Source organism: Leopardus geoffroyi, assembly GCF_018350155.1.
Source record: "Leopardus geoffroyi isolate Oge1 chromosome D3 unlocalized genomic scaffold, O.geoffroyi_Oge1_pat1.0 chrD3_random_Un_scaffold_49, whole genome shotgun sequence".
NCBI lineage: Eukaryota > Metazoa > Chordata > Mammalia > Carnivora > Felidae > Leopardus > Leopardus geoffroyi.
The window spans coordinates 149,979-172,842 of NW_025543561.1; the positions used below are offsets into that span (position 1 = coordinate 149,979).

Sequence of the window (22,864 nt, forward strand, 5' to 3'; positions counted from 1 at the left end):
CAGCCTTCTAATTACTATTCCCGTTACTCTCATTAAGGCTGTATCACAGCCATGTATTAAGCAGTTACGTGCCAAGCATGGTACTAAGTGCCCACATCTGTTGTCTCTTTCAAAAGTCCCTTTTTTTTTTTTTAATGTAAGTAAGCTTCACACCCAGCGTGGAGCTCAACGTGAGGCTTGAACTCACGACCCTAAGATCAAGACCTGAGCTGAGATCAAGAGTCAGACACTTAACTGAACCATGCAGGTGCCCCCTCTAAAGTCCTTCTGATGGCCCTAGGATATATGTTTTTATTACCCCCATTTTACAGATGGGACATTTGAGGCTTACAGCGTTAACTGGGTAACAAGAGGGAGGCTGAACTCAGTCTGTTCTTAAGCATCAGGTCAGTGTCAATTGTGCGCCCTCTGCTGGTTACCATCCAGACCTGCCTGTCCTTTTCTCTTACTAGTAAATACTATGAGAAGGAAGCCCTCCTGATGGACCCGGTGGATGGCCCCATCCTTGCGTCTTTGTTGGGTAAGTGGTCCAGGGCTCTGAGCTTCATCTGGATCTCTGATGTTGGCTCACTAGTGCACCTCCTAAGGGCCTCTCTCGTTTCCCTCTAGCCTTCTCCATCAAAACTTACCTGTTCCCTGGCTCTTGCTCTCAGGGTCTTGTGCTGGACTCTCCTTAGCAGGACCCTGGGGCATACTCACTGGCTGGAGGGGAGAGGCAGTGAAGGTGGTGGCCCATCTGGGGGTAGACAGGAGGGTAGACTTTCAGGGCTATGGATTCCCAGTCCCCGTATGCTCCACAGTGGGGCCCTGTGCCCTGGAGTACACCAAGATGAAGACTGCCGATCACTTCTGGACTGACCCCTCGGCCGACGAGCTTGTCCAGAGGCACCGCATCCACAGCTCGCACCTGCGGCAGGACTCACCCACCAAGCGTCCAGCCCTCTGTGTGAGTAGGGGTGGACTCTGGGGCCCTGGGAGGGAGTTGGGCTGAGTGCCAGACTTGGTGTGGAGGTGGAGAATGGAGTGGGACATTGAGGGTCACCGCAGGCCTCACCCTCCACCTCCCCTCACCCTGCCAGATCCAGAAGAGACATTCAAGTGGCAGCATGGACGACCGACCATCCCTTTCTGCCCGTGACTATGTTGAGTCCCTGCACCAGAACTCCCGGGCCACACTCCTCAATGGCAAGAACAACGTTCTGGTTCAGCTGGTGAGAGATATCTGGGACCCAGATCTTCCACAGGGGGTCTGGCTTCCGGTTATACAGGAGGCGTTCCCTCTGGTTCCAGGCTGCTCATCCATTCATCCATCCATCTATTCACATCTCCATCTCTCCATCCATTCATCCATATGACAACATTTGCTTCTATCCATCCATCCATCCATTCACCTACCTACCTGTCTTTACTTCTACCCATCCATCCATCTGTCCAGCCACCTATCCATCCATCTTCCTACCCAGGTTTTCATCCATCCATTCATCCATCCATCCATCCATCCATCCATCTTTATATCCACCCACCCATCCATCCATCCATCCATCCATCCATCCATCCATCCACCCATCCATCCATCCACCCACCCATCCATCCATCTTCCTACCCATGTTTACTTCCATCCATCTAACTACCCATCTATCCATCTACCCATCCATCCATCAATCCACCCACCCATCCATCCATCTTCCTACCCATGTTTACTTCCATCCATCCATCCATCCATTCACCCACATACCTGTCTTTACTTCTATCCATCCATCCACCCATCCATCCATGCACCCACCCATCCATCCATCTTCCTACCCATATTTACTTCCATCCATCCAACTACCCATCCATCCATCTATCCATCCACCATCCATCCATCCATCCATCCATCCACTCATCCATCCATCCATCTTCCTACCCATGTTTTCATCCATCCATCCATCCATCCATCCATCCATCCATCCATCTTTATATCCATCCATCTACCCATCCATCCATTTATCCATCCACCCATCTTCCTACCCATGTTTACTTCCATCCATCCATCCATCCACCCATCCATCCATCCATCCACCCAGCCATCCATCCATCCATCCATCCATCCATCCATCCACCCATCCATCCATCCATCCATGCACCCACCCATCCATCCATCTTCCTACCCATGTTTACTTCCATCCATCCATCTACCCATCCATCCATCCATCCATCTACCCATCCATCCATCTTACTACCCATGTTTACTTCCATCCATCCATCTACCCATCCATCCATTTATCCATCCACCCATCCATCCATCCATCCATCTACCCAGCCAGCCATCCATCCATCTTCCTACCCATATTTACTTCCATCCACCCACCCATCCATTCATCCATCCTTTTTTACATCATCCATCCATCCATCCACTCATCTTTACATCCATCCACGCATCCATCCACCCATCCATCCATCTTCCTACCCATATTTACTTCCACCTACCCATCCATCCATCCACCCATCTTTACCTGCATCCATCCATTTGTCCATCCATCTATTTAATTATCCATTTATTTTCCAGTCCATCTCTCCACCCACCTGTCCACCTAGCTGTCCATCCATCCATTCTCTTTTGTTATCACTCACTCATTCAGCAAGTATTTATACTGAGCTTTCCTTGTGCTGGATGCTTGGGATATCAGGATAAATATCTTCATGGTTGAGATATTTTTTAAATGTTTATTTTTGAGAGAGAACATGCATGGGGGAGGGGCAGAAAGAGGGGGACGAAGGATCCAAAGTGAGCTTCACCCTGACAGCAGAGAGCCCAATGCGGAGTCGAACTCACGAGTTGTGAGATCTCAACCTGAGCTGAAGTCAGACGCTCAACCAACTGAACCACCCCGGCGCCCCCTTCACAGTTGATATTTATGGAGTGCTTTCTTTGTGTCAAGCACCATGATAAGTGCTTTTAACTATATTAATTCATTTAAAGCTCCCAGCAACTATTTGATGCAAGTAGTGTCATCCAAGATGATAACGCTGAGATGTGCACAGGGGGAGAGTAATGCTTTGAATTCAGGCTGCCTGATGTGGGAGTTGAATCATTTATCAATCACCTCTAGGCCTGGCTGGTGCAAGCCCCAGAGATGGGTGGTGAGCCAGGCACACGAAACCCCTACCCTCATGGAGTAGATACCCCTCTGCCTTTCCCTTCCTGAAACTGTGTGGATCAGTGTGGTGTTTGGGCTCAGCTGGGAGGAAGCAGAGGAAGCTGCCAGTCGCTCTAGCTCTGTGGTCGCAGTTGTGATCACGGGGTGACCCTGAGCGAGTCACTTCTCCCTGTGAGCCTTAATGTCCACATCACAATGGGTACAAGATCCTACCTCCTCAGATCTAAGAAGCTATGGATTTAAGATGCTCCATTTTTAAACATAACCATCAGGAAGTAAAAAAACGATACTAAGTTCTAGAAGATGTTTTCTCATTACTTGGAAATTTTATTTGACACTTTTTGAAAGAGTTCTTTGAGCTCTTTGATTTGGATAAAAGGAGTTTTGTTTTTGTTTTTTAGGGGTGCCTGGGTGACTCAGGTGTTTGAGTGTCCAACTTGGATTTTGGCTCAGGTCATGATCTTGTGGTCTGTGGGATCGAGCCCTGCATCAGGCTCTAGGCTGGCAGTGTGGAGCCTGCTTGGGATTCTGTCTCTCCCTCTCTCTCTCTGCCCCCTCCCAGCTCACTCTCTCTCTCTCGAAGTAAATAAATAAACTTAAAAAAAAAAGTAAAAGGGTTTTTTTTTAATCATACATTGCTTTTTTAACTATGCGTAAGGGAACTTATAACTGACATTCATTAGTTAAGACAGTCCTAAAATTTCTTCACATTTCAGGGTTTAATTTTCTATATCAGTTTTTGACTTAGAGTCATCACTGCTTGTATTTTTCTAGTAAATACTGTTTTCTTTTTTTTTTCTTTGTGAGAGAGAGAGAGAGCATGTGCACTTGCACACACACAGAGAGAGAGAGAGAGAGAGAGAGAGAGGGAGAGAGAATCCCAAGGAGGCTCCGTGCCTAGCACAGAGCCCGATGTGCAGCTTGATCCCATGACCCTGGGATCGTGACCTGAGCCGAAATCAAGAGTCAGACACTTAACTGGACTGAGCCACCCAAGCACCCCCAAATACTGTTTACTGTTCCATCCAAAGAAGGGGTCAACACACTATAAACCCATGGGCCCAATGCAGTGCTCCACCTGTTTTTGCAAATAAAGTTTTATTGTAACAGAGCCGTGCCCATTACCTATCGTGTATGGCTGCTTTCACGCTGTAACGGCAGAGTTGAGTGGTCGCACCTGAGTCTGTATGTCTCACAGAACCAAAATTACTCCCCGTCTGACCCTTTATACAAAAAGCTTGCTGGCCTCTGATCAGGAGTGTAGGAGGCCCAGCGTTTCTCACAAGTGCATGTCCTTGGTTGTTGCTCTGCAAGGCCATCTGGAATTGTGGGCATGGCTGTAGTGGTGAATGTGTCTCCTCTGCCAATATCCAATCAGTGCTCTACTGCTCTGCTGCCCGTGTTTCTGCATACACAAAAACTTTTGAAGTCGAAGATGACTCACCGTCTAATTTTTCTGAAGACGTTTAAAACAGCACCTGTTCTCCGCATGTGAAGTAACAACATAGGAACAACTAGGACCGAGTTTGCAGGAGGTCAGGCAATGACCACTGTGTCACGATGGTGAGATGCCACCTGCTGTAAGATACATCCACACTTCAGGTACAGGAAAACATGGAAAACGTTCATGACCCGGGCAGCAGTGCTCCGTCATGGGGCTGCAGGCATGAGTGGCTAACTTAAGACAGTGTGGGTAAAGCTGACACATGCTAGGTGCTCGGTAAATGTTGGCTGTCCATCTCCACATGTCGTTGAGGTGAATTTGCGTCCTTTATTTGTGAGGCTTGGAGAGACCCCCCCTCCGCCACACCCCACCTGGGATAAAGCAGAGGGAGCTGCTGAGAAGTTCTGCAGGCTCGTGGGGAACACAGAGGGTCAGGCTGCTGGGCAGTGAGTATGGTGTGGGTGTTTGGAGGAGGAGATTCAGGATAACGTCTGTGGTTGGGGCATAGAACTCGGCTGCCCTCTTGTTCTCCCTTAAGACTGGCCAAAATGATGCCAGATAAATGACTCCTGTCAAGGAGAGCGTGGTGTTGGGGCGCTTGGGTGGCTCCGTCAGGTGAGCATCTGACTTGATTCCAGCTCAGGTCATGATCTCATGGTTTGTGAGCTCAAGCCCTGCGTTGGGCTCTGCGCTGGCAGCACGGAGCCTGCCGGGGTTTCTCTCTCTCCCTCTCCTTCTACCCTTCTTCCCTCTCTCTCTCTCACACACAATAAATAAATAAGACATTTATTTATTTATTTTAATTTTTTATGTCTTTATTTTATCTTGAGAGGCAGAGTGCAAGCGGGGGCAGGGGCAGAGAGAGAGGGAGACACAGAATCTGAAGCAGGCTCCAGGCTCCGAGCTGTCGGCACAGAGCCTGACGCGGGGCTCGAACTCATGGACTGTGAGATCACGAACTGAACCGAAGTCCAACGCCCAACCGACTGAGCCACCCAAGCACCCCTAAAACATTGTTTAAAAAGGAGAGCGTGGTATTAAAGAGGGATAGAGCCCCTTCCTGATTCTAAAGAGTCCCCGGCTCTGCCCTTGCAGCAGGGCTTCCTGGACCTTGGTTGGGGGGTGGGTGGGAGTGTGAAAGTGCAGGGGGGCACCTCTCAGAGGTGCATCTCTAGAACCCATCCTGGGTGGTTGGCTGCAGACTGCTTTACTTAGCATGGCCCCCTGGAAGGAGGTACAGGATCTTCCAAATGGTCATAGCCTTGGAGGGCATGACCCAACCCCTTGCATCTGGTTATGCCTCCTTGAGTCAGACGGCCCAGGGCCTATGACCACTGTGACTCTGGCACTTTGACCAAGCCTATGCCCTCCTCTCTCTGCAGAGGGATGATATGGAGGCCGTTCCAGGGTACCTGTCTCTACACCAGACAGCTGACGTCATGACCTTGAAATGGACGCCTAACCAGCTGATGAACGGGTCGATGGGGGACCTGGACTATGAGAAGAGGTAGGGCGCCGGGTCCTTCTCCCCCTTTGGCACAGGGAAGTGTGTGCTCTGTCCTTTGTGTCCTGCCCCGCCCCGCTGTTCTGTCTGGTTGTTGCGGCCACTTGGACCAGCCCCCCTGCAGCTGTGGCCTTATGGGTAACTCATTAGGAGGATCTGGAGACCAACTAGAAGAATCTTAGAATCTAATACGGGAATTAGGCAGGCCCTGGTCAAACACCACCCAGAGGGAGAAATCTTAACTAAGAGCTTGGGAGCCTGCAAATGGCAAATATTCCCCATCTGCTGCCGTCCTTCCCATCACTCCGTAAAGGAGGAAAGCTGGAGGTGTTGGTTGGTGGGCATCTGGTCCAGGGTTGTCTCCTGTGACCCTGGGATTTTCAAGACTCAGCAAAGGCTTTGGAGTCACACGCCGAAGACACATGGAAACCAAGGGTCCCCTGCTACAATCGTGTGTGTTCCCGCACAATTAGGGATGGCCCTAGGAGGAGCCCAAACAAAGGGAAGACTCAACCTGATTATTTCAGCTTGAGGAGTCTTGGCAGCTTTATATAAAATAAGGGCTCCTTTCAAGGAACATAACCAGAACACTGTTCTTGTGTTCTGTTTCATGTTAAGCTTCAGTGTGAGTAACACGAGGCCTGGATGTGATTAATACCATTCTCTAAGCCACTTCCTGTGCAGAGGTGGCCATCTGTCTTCAGAGACGGTCAGTGGGAGGTAGAGTTGGTTCTAGGCTGAGCCGTATAATTCAGCTCTAGCTAGACTCCAGAGTTTCTGATCAAGAAGCCCTCACCAAAGAACAGCATGGGGCCCAGGAGATGCCCTTGGCCTGGGGCATTATTTCAATGGACTAGTTTTAAACCTCAGGCCTTCCGCAACCCCTCCCAGCTGAATCTGGATCACACGGAACCCTGAACCTCCTTTAAAGCATTTATAGAATTGCAGACACATAATAAATCTGTGCCTATTTGTGTATCAGCTGTTGCTTCTAGACCTCAGTTCCGTGAAGGCAAGGCACTTGTCTTACTCATGTCTTCTCTTCGGCAACTGCCACAGATCCTAGTACAAAGTAGGTGCTTAGATAATCTCTGTGAAGCAAAGCAGGGAAGTTACCGGATTCAGTCATCAGATCTGAACAGAGCACCTGCTACATTCCAGGCACTGTGCTAGATACAAGAAACATAGCAGATGAACAGAAGGAGAGGAAAATCTTTACCCTCTCGGAGCTTCACTGTATTTACCTTACACTGAAGGAGACCACAATAAAACAGGTGTATGGATAAGTGTACGTTTTAGGCCCAAGTGCTTGCTTGTTTCTCATCCTGCTGGAAGATTTGGGGTGTGTCTGTCTCTCCCTGTCTCTGGGCTTCAGTCTCCCCTTCTATCAAATGAGAGGCCTGGACAACATGATCTTCCCAGAACTCAAAGGGTTTGCAGGGGCTCTCCATACACAGAAGTGTCTTCTGTCAAGTAGCACAACCCAAAGGCCCTGTTTGCTGTTTGGACTTACACCCAGGATTGTGTGGGCAGAAACCTTTTTGTTTTTAATTTTTTTAAACTTTTATTCATTTTTAAGATACAGAGAGAGACAGAGTGTGAAGGGGGAGGGGCAGAGCGAGGGAGATACAGAATCTAAAGCAGGCTCCAGGCTCTGAGCTGTCAGCCCAGAGCCCGATGCAGGGCTCAAACCCATGAGCCATGAGATCATGACCTGAGCTGAAGTTGGAGGTTTAACTGACTGAGCCACCAAGGTGCCCCAACTTTGTTTTTAACTTTTTTTTTAATGTTTATTCATTTCTGAGAAACAGAGTGTGAACAGGGGAGGGGCCGAGAGAGAGGGAGACACAGACTCTGAAGCAGGCTCCAGGCTCCAAGCCAATGCAGGGCTCGAACCCACGAACAGTGAGATCATGACCTGAGCCGAAGTTGGACGCTTAACCTACTGAGCCACCCAGGCACCCCTGGGCAGAAAACTATTTTTTCTTTAATTTAAAAAAAATTTTTTTTTACATTTATTTATTTTTGATAGAGACAGAGCACAAGTGGGGGAGGGGCCGAGTGAGAGGGAGACACAGAATCTGAAGCAGGCTCCAGGCTCCAAGCCAATGCAGGGCTCGAACCCACGAACAGTGAGATCATGACCTGAGCCGAAGTTGGACGCTTAACCTGCTGAGCCACCCAGACACCCCTGGGCAGAAAACTATTTTTTCTTTAATTTAAAAAAAAAATTTTTTTTTACATTTATTTATTTTTGATAGAGAGAGACAGAGCACAAGTGGGGGAGGGGCAGAGAGAGAAGGAGACACAGAATCTGAAGCAGGCTCCAGGCTCCGAGCTGTCAGCACAGAGCCCGACGCGGGGCTCGAACTCACAAACCGCGAGATCATGACTTGAGCGGAAGTCGGACACTTAACCGACTGAGCCACCCAGGTGCCCCTGGGCAGAAAACTTTTAATGTTGATATTTTGGAGAGGCATTGAGCCAAATGATTGCCAAGTACCTCCCACTCCTCCTCCAGCTCAGATCAGTGGGACTCCATCTTTCATCATTATCTTTTCCTCTGAGAACAGGCATAGCATAGGCGCATCAACATTTGCTTCCAACTGAGCCTGTACTTCCCAGGTCACTACTGAGGGGGCTAGAAACTTCCCCAGCCTTGGATTCTCAACCCCCATCTATCCAGTGAGAGAGAAAAAGCTAAGGGTCAGAAACATGGTGGTTAGCCTATAGGATGTGGAGGTGCCCAGGGACTCTGGCATCTCTTTGGGGACCAAGAGACAACAAAGATAAGGGGTATGGTCCTTGTCTGAGGAGCTTCAGTACCTCTTCTCTTGTCCCAGCCAGCGCCCCCTCGTGTACAACCAGGGTCATAACTCCCCAGCTAGGTTTCCTCATGTCCATGAGGAAATATCACCGAAGAGTGGCTATTTGGGCTCTGGAGTCAGGCCGGACTTGGCTCAGATCTCAGCCCTGCTGTGTGGAACAGCTGAAACTCCCATACCCTGCTGATGGCCCAACCACTTGACAATCTAGTTTAGAAGTGTTTTCTGACCTACCCCTTACCATGTGACCCAGCAGTTCTGGTCTAGGAAGTTGTTAAAACCTGTCAAATGAAATTAAAAGCTCAGCTCTTGCTCCTTCCCAGTTGAGCGATCTTGGACAACTTCGCCTTCCTGAACCTCAGTTTGTTCATCCGGTGTAAAATGGGGATGTGGTCATGGAACCTCCGAATAGGTGTACAGGAAGGAGTCGATGAGAAAATGCATGTAATACCCTTAGCAGGGAGACTGGAACCCAGAAAGGCCTCTCAGTCATGGGACTGTTGGTGTTAAGTTTACACAGATCCAAAGGGACTGTGGCCACAGAGATCCTCTTTGTTGGTGTGTGGTGGTAGCTGGAAAGTTGTTTTGTCTACTGGGCACCCTAGGGTATTCACCATTCACTCTGAATATTCTCGGAGCATCTTGCAGAAGTAAAGAAAACCCAGGCGCTGTCCAGTTCAGCACCTCTTGGGGGAGACAGGAGAAAACAGGCAACCGCAACCTGTATGATGGGTACAATGTGGAAGCCCAGGGAAGGACCTTCTGGCCAAGACTCGCCCGTGAGGGACTCAGCAGAGGCTGCTCAGAGGCTCTGAAAATGTTTGTGCACTCAGCTGCCCTCCAAGGATGTTCGCTCCATGGACCCTGGCGAGGCTGACTCTGGTACACATAGACCAGTGCAGGAAGGTCCCTTAGGAAGCTTCTGTTCCAACTTCCTCATGTTGCAGCTAAGGAAACTGAGGCCCAGAGAGGAGAAAGGACTGAGTCAGTATAATTGGTAAAGTGGGATTTGAAGTTTGACCTTGAAGCCTGTGTTGGTTCAGGTCCTCCAAGAAGCAGACCCAGACAGAATTAGACATGCAGCAGAGACTTAACGTGAGCGGAACCTGTGAAGGATGAAAGGGAAGAGCAGGAAGAGGCAGGCAGAATATTCAGAAGCTGGTTGACCCCTGTGAATGGGGAGGGGAAAGAAGGAAGAGAGAGTCTTATATGCTGCAGTTCTTAGCATGTTCAACCAGCTCAGCTGGGAGCCCCTGGGCTAAAGTTGACCATCAGAGGAGCCCCCCATCCCGCAGGAATAGGCCTACGCTGGTGCCCCCATGTGCCCGGGCCTGCTTGAGAGCTGCCCAAGAGAAGCATGGTCTTGGCACAAACATGACGGTGGATCTGGAGAGGTGGCCTCTGAAGCTGTTGGTCAGCTCTGGTCCCCACAGCAAGATCTTAAGGACACCCAAGCAGTGCATTCCCCTGACTGCCACAAAGCCCCAGTTCCTGTGAGCCCCACCTCCATGGTGTTCTGAGGGGAAAAGTGATCTGTTTCAATACAGCAGTAGGCTTTGATCTGAAAATGGAAAGAATAAAGTATGTAAGCACAGAGACCATGAGCCAAGTACTTTTTTCTGTATGAGCATTGTGTTGAGCCCTTCAAATATGTGATTCCATTTAACTGTCACAGCCGCACTGTGTGGTGGGTAATTATCATCCCCCGTTTTACAGAGGAGGAAACTGAGGCCCATAGAAGCCTTCACATCACACTGCTGGGACCTATGGGGTCAAAGCTGTTGAGTGGCTCTTCTAACCCCTCGGATGCATGGTGGTTTGGTGTTGGGGTCTGAGTCAAGATACTTAGATACCTGTGACAGAAAACTAAACTCAAGTGGACTTGGGCATTGAGCCGAAACATTCTGGACAGTGGCTTCAGGCATGGCTGGATCCAGGGACTCAAATGATGGGGGCCTGAACTCTCCATCTCTTGGTTCTGCTTTCCTGACTGTCGACTCCATCGTCAGGCAGGCTTTTTCTTGCCATGGTTCCCTATGTTTCCAGACTTTTATCATCTCTGCTCCTACTCTCCTAGCAGAAAGGAGCATCCTTTTCCCAGTTTATTCTAACATAAATCCAACAACTGAGTCTCATTCATTCTGCTTGGGTCATGGGGCCATCCCTGAACCAATCACTTTGGCTGGAACAGTAGAATGTGCGGATCGGCCAGGCCTGGATCACATGGCTATTCCTGGAATCCTGGCATAGAGGGTGGGTGGAGTCAGCCTCAGCCACATGGATGGGGGCAAGGGAAGTGTGTTCCTCAGAAAATTGGGGTACTGGGACCAGAAGAAGGCGAGGTAGATTTGGGGAAGTCTTGAATACAGATGTTGGGGACAGATGGGTCCTAGTGAAAAGGGTTAGCAAGGGTGTGGACTTCTGGCTTCATGGGCCCTTCCCCATGATGAAGTGAGCAGGCATCCTGTGGAACTAACCATCCCTCCCCTTCCAGCGTCTACTGGGACTATGCTATGACCATCCGCCTGGAGGAGATTGTATACCTGCACTGCCACCAGCAAGGTAGGGACTGTTGGGGGAGCACGGGGTGGGGGTGTTCCTTCTGGCTCCCCTGCCTGCTCCCACCTCCTCATTACCTGTGCAACCTCAAACAAGTGATTTCACCTCTCTGAGACTCGGTTTCCCCATCTGTGAAATGGAATCATCACAGCATCTAGTCATGGCATTGTTGTAAAGATCAAATGACATAGGTTCAGGACTTAGCATCAAACCCACGGTGTTAGCTGCTGACACTTAATGGAGCCCTTGTGATGTGCCCAGCAGGGCTCTAAACAGGTTGGCACAAAGTCACACAGCCTGTAAGCTCCAGAGTTTGGACTCAAACCTGGAGCTCAAAGAAGGTACACTCAGAACAAGCAGAGGGCTATCCTGTTGTAGAAAGCAAGGGATCTGGACTCTACCAAGGCATGACACATTAATCTTATTTAAAACCTTTTTAATGTTTATTTATTTTTTGAGGGGTGGGTGCAGAGAGAGAGAAGGAGACACAGAATCCAAAGCAGGCTCCAGGCTCTGAGCTGTCAGCACAGAGCCCGATGCAGGGCTCGAAGTCATGAACCATGAGATCATGCCCTGAGCCAAAGTCGGACACTTAACCACCTGAGCCACCCAGCTGCCCCACATTAAGCTTAGTCAATGAGACAGACCTGGGTTCAGATCCAGACTCTACTGTGCGACCCAGAGCAAGTCATGTACGCTCTCTGAGCCTTAGTTTCATCATTTGTAAAATAGGCAATAATAGATAGACCTTCTAGGGGTATTTTGGGTATTCCAATAACACACTGCCTTTCATGTGCTGTGCTTATATACAGTAAGTGCTCAATACATGCTAGCAAGTCACTACTGCCCTGAGAAGGGGTAGGTCTGAAAGCCTCCATACAAAAATAGGTCAGGTTGATGCATAGAGGGCACTTGAGGGACATGGGGTGTTTCCCCCTTGGTGGGTGATTTCAGGGGGGGCGACCACATTCTCCTGGACCATATCCCATAGTTCCCAGTCTGCAGCAGTGGCGGGTGGGATGGGAGGGGCTCTGGGGAGGTAAAAACTTCCCCTGACCTTCTGCCCAGGCCTTTCCCAGAGCCTTGGACCAGGTCCACGGGTCTGGCTTGGCATGCCCAGGGCAATGTGTTTGCCGGGAGGACCCCCATCCCATGCCCCATAGTGACTTTCTGCCGGGTCTCCTCTGGCTGGGTCGCGGTGGCAGTGGACAGCGGTGGGACAGTGGTGTTGGTCAGCCAGGACGGGATCCAGAGGCCGCCGTTCCGCTTCCCCAAGGGGGGGCACCTCCTGCAGTTCCTCTCGTGCCTGGAAAATGGGCTGCTCCCTCACGGGCAGCTGGACCCTCCACTCTGGTCTCAGCGGGGGAAGGTGAGTGACCGTGGGGGCCCCAGGGAGGCTGGGATGGGGGCGGGGGTCAGCCGTGGGGAGTGGTCATTCTTTTTTTTTTTTAATTTTTTTAACGTTTTATTTATTTTTGAGAGAGTGTAAGCAAAGGAGGGACAGAGAGAGAGGGGGACAGAAGATCCAAAGCGGGCCCTGCACGGACAGCAGCAAGCCTGATGTGGGTCTCAGACTCACCAACTGCAAGATCATGACCTGAGCCAAAGTCAGATGGTCAACTGACTGAGCCACCCAGGCACCCCAGGGTGGTCGTTCTTGCCCATGACTCCTTACCTGGCTTTGTGGGCTCATGCACACCCCACTGAGACCCTCAGGCCGTGCACAGACTGTGGGGACAGATGTATCCCAAGGGCTATGCATTGGGATTGTGCTTTCAGGGCAAAGTATTTCCCAAATTGCGCAAGCGAAGCCCTCAGGGTTCTGCCGAGTCCACGTCTTCGGACAAGGAAGATGACGAGGCCACAGATTACGTGTTCAGGATCATCTATCCCGGCATGCAGTCTGAATTCGGTAAGCTTCCCAGTCTCTGGGCCCCCGAGATCTAACCTGTTAGCTGAACGTGAAAATAACTCCAGGTGTTTGGGGCTTGTGGACAGGTGGTCTGGGTTCTGGGGCCAGTGGGGGGGCGGGCAGGGACTTGAAACCAGGAAGTTAGTATCTTGGTTTCCCCCCAGTGAGAACCACGCACTACTGAGCTTAATAAAGGTGAACCTGGAGCAGGAATTACCACGAGGTAGTGAGTGGGCTCTGGAATCCTGGTTGAATTGGGGCAAGTCACTTCACCCTTCTGTGCCTTGGTCTCCTTATCTGTAAGATGGGGACGTTAACATAGCACCTGCATCATCGGGCCCTTGTGGGGACTAAGTTAGAGAAGGCCCTTGGCACAGAACACGTCCATGCTAGCTGCTGTAATGTGGTTGTTGGTATTTTATTTCACTCTACTGTTGTCAGGATTCAGTGAGATAATGAGGTGATCAATGTAAAGTCCCTGGAATCAAGTCTCACACACAGTAGGGCTTCAATACATGATGGTCAAAAACAGCAAAGGCGGGAAGCAAAGCACCAGGCCCTGGCACACGAGACGCTAATATATGTCTGCCACTTGGGACAGTGACTGCCGTGACATAGATGCTTGGTTCGTAGAGACTGTTACCATTAAGGTCGTCTTTACCACGGAGGTGTTATTTGGATCAAATGAACTGATATTTGGAAAGTTCTCAGAGGCCTGGCTTTTATTTTATTTTATTTTATTAAAATTTTAATATTTATTTATTTATTGACAGAGAGAGAGAGAGGGAGAGAGAGGGAGCTGGGGAAGGGCAGAGAGGGAGAGAGAGAATCCCAACCAGGCTCTGAGCTCTCAGTGCAGAGCCTGATGCAAGGCTCGAACTCAAGAACCGTGAAATCACCACCTGAGCTGAAACCAAGAGTCGGATGCTCAACCGACTGAGCCACCGAGGTGCCCCAGAGTCCCAGCATTTATTAAGCACCATGTGGATGTCTTGTTTCAGCAACTCAGTATTAAGCTGTAGTGCTTTCTGTCAACCCCGTTTTATTTTACCCTTGGTGGTCCTGTTGTTCCACTTGATGGATAATGGCTCTGAGCCTACCTTTGCTATCGTGCCAGGTCGCTTCACGCTCTGGCTTTCGTCCACCACTCAATGGGGTCTGGGGATGTGGGGCAGGCTTGGTGGTAAGGTCTTATATTGCTCAGGTTGGTTTCTCATCTTCACCCATATATTCATTCCTTCATGGTCAGTTAGGACCAAAGCCTCGTGTTTCTGCATCACTAGGAGCCTGAGAGTGTCCTGAAGTGTTCATTACTACATCCGTTCCTACCCCGGTTCGGGGTCTGGAGCCGTCCCAGCCTGTCAGCGGTACCAGGCTCATACAGCACCCCCAAGAGCCGAATGATCAGAGGGGCCAGATGCCCCCTGTCTGCCTTCCCGGGAAGCCCTGTCTCTGCTCCCCAGAGAGGCTCATCCAACATATAGTTTGTAGGCTCTGCTGGGAGCCAGGCTGGGTGCCGGAGGTCTTACTTGCTTGGGAAGTGTCCATGTTAGCGTGTTGGGGCTCTCCGTGTGCCAGCAGAACAGACGCTGGCAGTGCCCACCCACACCCCTCCTTGAGGGCTCTCCTGTCGACTCCCATCCTAGTGTCTCTCTGCCTGAGGGTCCCTTCTGCCTGTGGGTGGGGGTGGGCTAGAGGTGTCCAGGAACCAGGATCCTCCCTGGAGCAGCCTTCAGCCAACGACTGGCAGGAATTAGTGTATAAACGCCCCGGCTCCTTCACCCCCCCACCCCGGTAAGAAAGCTCTGACATGCGTGTCTGCATGTCTCCCAGAGCGCCCCCTCCCCCCCAGGAGATCAAGCACCAGTTGCCCATAGTGGTAACCTGAGCAGTAACCAGCCCTTTGCTCTGCCTTCTCGTGTCACTTCGCCTACCCATGCTTCTTGGAAACATCTCCCAGATAGACTCCCGGCACTTGAATTCTCATCTGCCTGTGAGGAAACCCCAGTGAACTCAGTTTATTTAGATCAAAGCTTCTCACTCATAGCGCTGCCGATGTTGTAGATGGAATAATTCTTGGAGGGGGGGTGTCATGTGCCTTGTAGGATGTTGAGTGCCATCCCTGGTCTCCCGCTACTAACGGCCAAGCAGCAAATCTGCCCCCTCCCCCACCACCAAGCTGCGACAACCGGAAATGTCCCCAGACGTTGCTGAGTGTCATCTGGGAGCAAAAGGGCCCTTGGCTGAGTAAAGCACACATCACTTCATTCACCTCTCTGCCACTGCAGCATGGCCAAGTGACTTGCCCTCTCCAGGCCTCATTTCCTTGTCTGTAGAATGGGGAGACATTCTACAGACCCTCCCCACCCAGGGTCATATTCTGAGGAGTCAGTGTGATGATGTATCAGGCACCTAACGCAATGCTAATCCTCACCACGGCCCTCCTAGGCAGATGCCACTGTCTTCACCATCGCCTGCTTTTCAGAAGAGGAAGCTGAAGCACAGAAAGGTTAAGAAACTGGTCCAGAGCCACACAACTAATCCTCGGCGTGGTTGGGATTTGAACCCAGGTGTCCTGGCTCCAGAGCTTGTACCTCTCACAACCACTCCATGCAGATTGTTTTTTGACCAGGATCGGTTGACACTGTGGTTTCACCCCCTTCATGCCCAAGCTCAGTCAGATTCAGCCCACGTGGAAATGGTGCCCCCTGCTTGGTTGATTTTCTCAGGGGCCTGAGCCCCAGAGCTATGGTTTTCACCTTTGAGGACAATGAAGTCCCTTCTGAAGAAGTGCCTAAATCAGAAATGGGCAGACTCCTTCCTGTGGTCCAAATTCGGCCCACTGCCTGTTTTTGTAAATAAAGTTTTATCGGAACACGGTCACACGCATTCACAGACAGCGTGTCCATGGCTGCTTTCACACCACAGCAGCAGAGTGAGATCATTGTAACCAAGACTGTAGGCCCACAATGCCAAAAATATATTACATGTCTGGCCCTCTATAGAAAAAGTTTGCAGATGCCTGCCTTCAATAATAAGGGAGAAGAGTTTTGCCCTGTGGGCAGGATGATGTGGCCATAGATGGTTCTAAAGCCCCTTTCAGTGTCTTCTTGCCTCCGTCTCGTGTCCTTGTGCACAGAGGAGGCAGAGACCAGTTCTGAAACATTGAGCCCGTTTCGGAGTCAGAAGAGGGCCTTTCCATTCTCCTGTGTTGCTGAGACTGTCTATGCCGTCTGTGATGGCAGGCGTGAGCCACGCATGCCTCCCGAGCGCTTGAAATGCGTCTAGTTCGGATGGAGCTGTGCCTTAAGTGTCAAATACACACTGCATTCTGAAGACTTACAACAACCAACAGAAATATAAAATATCTCCTCAGTAATTTTATATCGATTGCACGTTAAAATGGTAACATTACAGATATACTGAGTTAAACAGAAGTTATTGTTGAAATTGATTTCATCTGGTCCCCCCCCCCCCCTTTAGTGCAGCTTCTAGAAACTTCTGAAGTAAGCATGTGTCTTAGGTTGGATTCCTGTTGAACAGAGCTGGTCTAGGGCAGGGTTTCTCAGCCTCGGCACTGTTGATATTTTGGGCTGAATAATTGTGTATTTGGTGGGGTGGAGGTGGGGGGTCTGGTGCATTATCCCTGTCGTCTACCCACTAGATAGATGCCAGCAGCATCTAGCAAATTCCCAGGTCGTGACAACCCAAAATGTCTCCAGACATCGCCAGATGGCGTCAAGGTGCCAAAATTGCCCCAGTGGACAGCTGCTGGTCTAGAGCAAGGGTGGTGTCGGGGGAATGTCGGTTGAGAGAGTATTCAGTAGGACCTCGGGGTCTGACACCCTGGGTTGGAATCCCAGCCCCACCGTTTGCTAGCTGGATGGTCTTGGGCATGCTGCTTCCATGCTCCGTGACTCAGTTCCCGAATCTGCAAAAGGGGATAGTGGTAGTACTTGCACTCAGTAGGTGATAGCTGTTGTTGGCGGAAAGAGAGGGGGACCTCAGTCAGAAAGGAATGTTACGCCAGTTACCACCCGCTGGGGCTGGGGCTGGGGCTCATTCCGAGCCTCAGTTTCCCCTTCTGCAGAATGGGAGAAGAGAGGCCTCCCTCACGGGGCGATTGAGGACGATAGGGCAATCCTGTGCCTGCACAGCAGCTGGCACATAGTAGGCACTTTATAAACACGGAGCTGTGTGGAGCAGGGCAGGGGAGAGGTTCAGCCCTGAAGAATTGGCTCTTCGCCTGTGTCAGTGTTCTGCCCACCGCGGACATTCTGTTTCACTGGTGCTTTCTGTTTTGTGTCTCAAGTTGCTCCCGACCGCTTGGGCAGCACTCCCCCAGTCTCCGTGAGCCCTGCCTGGACGGTGGTTCCTGCCGGCCGGTCGGTGCTAGTGGTGGCCAGGGGCAGTCAGTGGGCACGAGCCAGATGGGACGCCACCTTCCCCATGCCGGGTCCGAAGCAGCAGCCCCCCAGTAACGTCTGGGCTACTCCCACCCTGGGGCTGGGTGCCGGCCACCTCTGCCATGTTGTCATTTGAGTCTTGGTCCCAACGAGGGAAGCGGGAGACAGACCGATGCCCTCACGCTGTCCAGCCTCCCCAGTGCGGGATGTCAGGGGTTCCATGGTGAAGGGATCCATTGGTGATGCCTGTGGAGTGCGACGGGCTGGGGTGCAGGCAGCCTTGCCACAGCTTGCTGAAATCGATCAGGGAAGCAGAGAACTGGGGACACTTTTCTAGAACATTTTACAGGGGCTCACTGTGCTTTCTTGGCCAGCTCATCTGTGAGTCAGCTTGGGAAGAGCTTTCTATGTGACATTGTGAAGACACCTTTCTATACTGTCAGTGGGTAGGGCTGGGCCCTGTCGGCTACTGAGCGCTGATGACAAGTAGCGTGGGCTCGGCAACCATTCCCCTCCCCCCGACCTTGCAGCCCAAAGGAAGAGGCCAGGGATTACCGGTCATCCTTGAGGAGGCGTGGCTGGTGGGGTCGATGTGAACCCTTCTTAATCTCCTAGGCAAACTAGGGCCCACAGGCCGGAGCCAGCCTCATTTTGTGCAGCCCATGAGCTAAGAATGGTTTCCACATATTTTTATTAATCGATAAAAATCAAAAGAGTAATATTTGTGACATGTGAAAATGATCTGAAATTCAGGTTTCAATGTCCATAAATAAAGTTTTATTGGAACACACCCGGGCTCATGTCTTTGCATCTTGAGCATGGCTATTTTTGCATTCTGAAGGCAGAGTTGAGTGGCTGTGATCGCAGCCAAATGGTTCATAATCCCTAAAATGTTGACTGCCTGGTCCTTGACGGAAAATGTTTACCGAGCCCTGTCCTTGAGAAAATAAGCTCCTGTCTGGAGCTGTCACGAAGCCAGGAAATTAACGACAGAAATTGTAACGCATGTGTCACTGTCGTGTTGGTCCTGCAGCCCCGCAGATGCCACGGTTTCCATGGAGCTGGGAAAGGAGGCAGTGAGGGAAAATCTAAGTGCTGTATCCTGGGAGCACTTGATCAGGACTCCCCAGTATCCAAGTGTTAGGAGATCAGTCATGCTCTCTTGGTTCTCGAATGTGGCTGCTGTTATCAAAATTGTTTTTGGTATACAGACTTAAGGGCTCTCTCTCTAGCAGGTTTTAAATCAGTAGATCGGGGTGGGACACTGGCATGTGGCTTTTCAGCAAGCGTGATGCTGGGTGGCGGTCGCCAGCCTGCTTGAGACCCGTTGATGGAACAGCTGTATGGCTCAGGCTGATGGACAGTGCCGACAACCTCATCAGCGGGGCCTCCGCTGGGTCCCTTGCCCTTGGGTGCCCTGCCTCATCTGTTGAGTTAGGCTCCCTTCTGCCTCCCTGCTAGAGATTGTCTCTCCCAGAGAGTCTACCCCAGACTGGGACTCAGGATCATCAGCCTTGCCCAGAAACCCCCAGCAGGCCCCTCTTCCTTCTTGTCAGTCTCCTATAAGGACAGCTGAATGACAACATGGTGAGGCTTGGCCTCCTGCTGTGGTACTGGGTCTATTTTCTTGGCTCTTGGCGTGTGCTCTCTCTCTCTGTCTCTGTCTCTCTCTTTCTATCCTCACTCTCCCCCCCCCACCCCGCCTTCTTCCTTTTTCTTCCTTTCTTTACTTCCCATCTGGTAAGGGCCCCAAATCTTGCTGGTGGCTTTCATTGGATCAGGTGGGCTCAAAGGCCATTATCTGGGTCAGATAATGATTGGGGTCGCTGTTTCTGGCTGTCACATTCAGAGTCTTTCCCTATCCCTGTGCCGGCCTAGGGGCGAGCTGCTTGCTTCGGGGTAAGGTTTCCGTGACCCACATAGATTTAACTGGGGCTCTTGCCCCATCCCCTCTATCCACCACAGCCCCCCAGGACCTGATGGATGTCTCCGTGAGCAACCTACCGCCCTTATGGCAACCCAGCCCCCGGAAATCCTCCTGCTCATCCTGTTCACAGAGTGGCTCCGCTGATGGTGGCTCAACCAATGGCTGCAACCATGAGAGGTATGAGGGGCTTACGCCATGGGTCGAGGGAATGGAAAGATTTGCAGAAGATTTGTAGGCACCTGTTTGTTGCCCAGCGCTGAATTCAGAAGAGAGATGTAGGCTACGGAATCACTCAGGTCTGGGTCAAAGGCTAGCCTTGTGAAGTCCTAGCTAGCGGAGCTTCCTTACATGTATCGGTCAGGATAAACAAGGTTATGTTGCAGTAACAAACAGTCCTGCTATCTCAGTGGCTTCTTACAGCAAAGGCTTTTTATCATGCGTACTATGTGTCTGTCCTGGGTCAGCTCGGGGCTCTGCTTGCTGCCCATTAAAGGGCCCGGTGACACCAAATATTACTTAATGCCAAGCACACATGCCTCAGTTTGCTCCTCCACAGAATGGGGATACAAATGCCTGGTAACCTGAGCAAGTCTGCACCCGACCAACCTGAGGGTACAGTGAGGGTTATTTTCGTGTTTAATGCCTCCCTGCGTGTAACTGGAGGACGTTAACCATGCCTCCTTCCTGTCTCCCTGGGTTTTGCTGGGTGGCCCCCAGGAGGTCCTGAGAAAAATATGCAACTATTCCTCCATCCTGTTCTCTGCAAGCATGCACAATACTCCCTTCAGCAGTCCTCGATTTCCCCAACACTGCTGGGGCCTTACTCCCCTCTCCTCTTGCAGCCAAAACAGCCCCCAAACCCCCCCCCCCCCACCCCACGCAAGGAGGAGCTCTGAGGCATCACCTCTGCAATCAGCCAGACTCTGAATCGCAGTTTGGCTCAGTTTGGTTCAGCTGGGCCACTTGAGAAGTGAGAACTCTTGGTGCAAGTCACTGAAAAACCACTTCAGACTAGTTCAAATACGAAAGGAAATCGCAACAGGATGGAGAAGTCCAGAGGCGTGGTGACTTCAGGCATGGTTGGCTCCAGATGCTCAAAACAGAAATCTCTCTGTTTCTTCAACTCTTGCCTCTGGTTGCCTCTGTGGTGGTTTCATTCTCAGGCAGGCCTTTCCTATGGAGTGGCAAGAATGGATCCCAGCAGCCACTGTCCTATATCCCTCTGGCTTAGGAGCTTGAACAGAGAAAAATGGGTCTGTTTGCCTGTAGTTCCAACAAAAGTCTCAGGGCTCATTCTCATTGGCTCAGGTTGGATCACGTGACCACCTCTTATTCAAGGACGGTGATTCCAACCTGAGTCAGGTACTGGGTAGAATCAGCCTCATCCAAACCGCAGGTCCAGAGTGTTGGGGAGGCAGTGACCCCAAAGACTAGGGGAAGTGGCAATGATGCTGTATGGGTAGAAATAATAGTTCCCCCTCCTCCAGTCCCCTTAACTGACTGGTTTTAATCTGCTCCCTACAGGCAACAAGCTGTGCTTCCCCAGGGAACCTGGGCTCTGTGGGGTCTTTCCTAAGTGTCGTCTTTTCCTCCACCTGCAGGGCTCCCCTGAAGCTCCTCTGTGACAATATGAAGTACCAGATCCTTTCCAGAGCCTTCTATGGATGTGCGTATTGGCTTTACTTGCCATTGTGGTCTCTGGGGGCATTTATCAAATGCCTGTTGTATGTCAGCAGTGTGAGGGGAAGGTGCCTGGCTCTGGCACGTGAACCTCTGCTCCCCTATTTCCCGAATGTGTCTGTTTTTAGCGTAGTTACATGCACTTCTCTGAGCCTCATCTATAGATGGAGGATAAATTGTGTCTGTAGGTGCTGAGGGGGGACAGCAAACAACGGGGCTTCTCAGTGGCAGGGGTCTGGTTAGTCACCATCGCATCCCCAGTGCCCACCTTAGAGGGCTTGTTTTCAGGATTAAATGAGAAGCATATATAGAGCCCCTAACACCTAGCAGGACACGTCCTAGGTGCTCAATAAGAGTCGGTTCCCCTCACCTGTGGGCAGAAGAGTCAGGTGGTCTGATCCCTTTCCACGGAGTTAAAAATGAAAATTTAAATACAGGCATTCCGATGGTTTCTGTTTAACAAATGAGGAAACTAAGGCACAGGGAGGCAAGGTAACTTGTCCAAGGTCACACTGCTAATACATGACACAGCCAGAGCTCAAGCCTAACCCACTGACCACAAAGCCTGATTTTTTTTTTGTTTTTCATTCTGCTGTGATTCTTAGCACATTTTATTTCCCCAGCCTCCCAGCCTAGATGGGGGAGATAAAACACGTATTTTCAGGGATTCCAGAAAAGTGTTACTATGTCCTCCATGGCCTGCAGAATAGCAGCTCAGGCCATGTTCCCCCGCGCCTGGAGAGGCAGGGAGAACGTGAGCTCTCAGGATCAAGGTTTTTGCCTGTTCTGTTATCACCCATCCCCAGTGCCTGATGCAGGGCCTGGCTGGGAGCCAGGGGAGCGTGGACACATGTTTATGGAACCCAAATGGAAAAGCTTCCTGGAGAAAGGGTCGAGGGTCAAGATGAATCTTGAACAATGTTGTCGCGTGCCATGGCTCATCCCTGATGGTGGTTGAGAGCCCAAGTTCTGGCGCTGGGCAGCTGGGTTTCAGATTCCATCTCTGCACTTCCCGGTGATGTGACCTGGGCAGGTGACACGAGCAGTCTGTGCCTCAGTTTCTTCATCTGTAAGATGGATCTATAAGATGCCTCTTACAGATGTTGTTGTGAGAATTTAATGAGTTGCATTATGGGAGCTCTGGCAGCTCCCTGGCACGTAGTGTATGCGTGTGTCAGTGTTAGCCATCTCCCTCCTCCCCTTCCTCCCCCTCCCCCCTGCCCCTCCTTCCCCTCCCCCACCTCCTCCCCTCATTTCTCCCCTCCCTCCCCTCCTCCTCCTTCCTCCCCTCCCCTTCCTTCCTCCTCTCCCTCCCTCCCTCCCTCCTCCTCCCCCCTCCTCCTCCTCCCTCCCCTCCCTCTCCTCCTCCCCCTCTTTCTCCTCCTTTCTCCCCTCCCTCTCCTCCTCCCCCCTCCTCCTCCTTCCTCCCCTCCCTCTCCTCCTCCCCTTCCTCCTCCCTCTCCTCCC

General features: G+C 51.1%; 1 protein-coding gene across 1 annotated transcript in view; it reads left to right on the top strand.

The window, feature by feature from the left end:
* The window catches only part of LOC123595693 (small G protein signaling modulator 1-like), a 78,628-nt gene that overhangs the window by 50,828 nt on the left and 4,936 nt on the right, over nt 1–22,864 (top strand). The window contains 10 exon segments of the mRNA XM_045473362.1: nt 453–520; nt 801–946; nt 1,080–1,211; nt 5,967–6,091; nt 11,408–11,475; nt 12,678–12,841; nt 13,252–13,384; nt 17,697–17,861; nt 19,756–19,894; nt 21,319–21,383. Coding sequence (XP_045329318.1) covers nt 453–520; nt 801–946; nt 1,080–1,211; nt 5,967–6,091; nt 11,408–11,475; nt 12,678–12,841; nt 13,252–13,384; nt 17,697–17,861; nt 19,756–19,894; nt 21,319–21,383 — 1,205 coding nt within the window.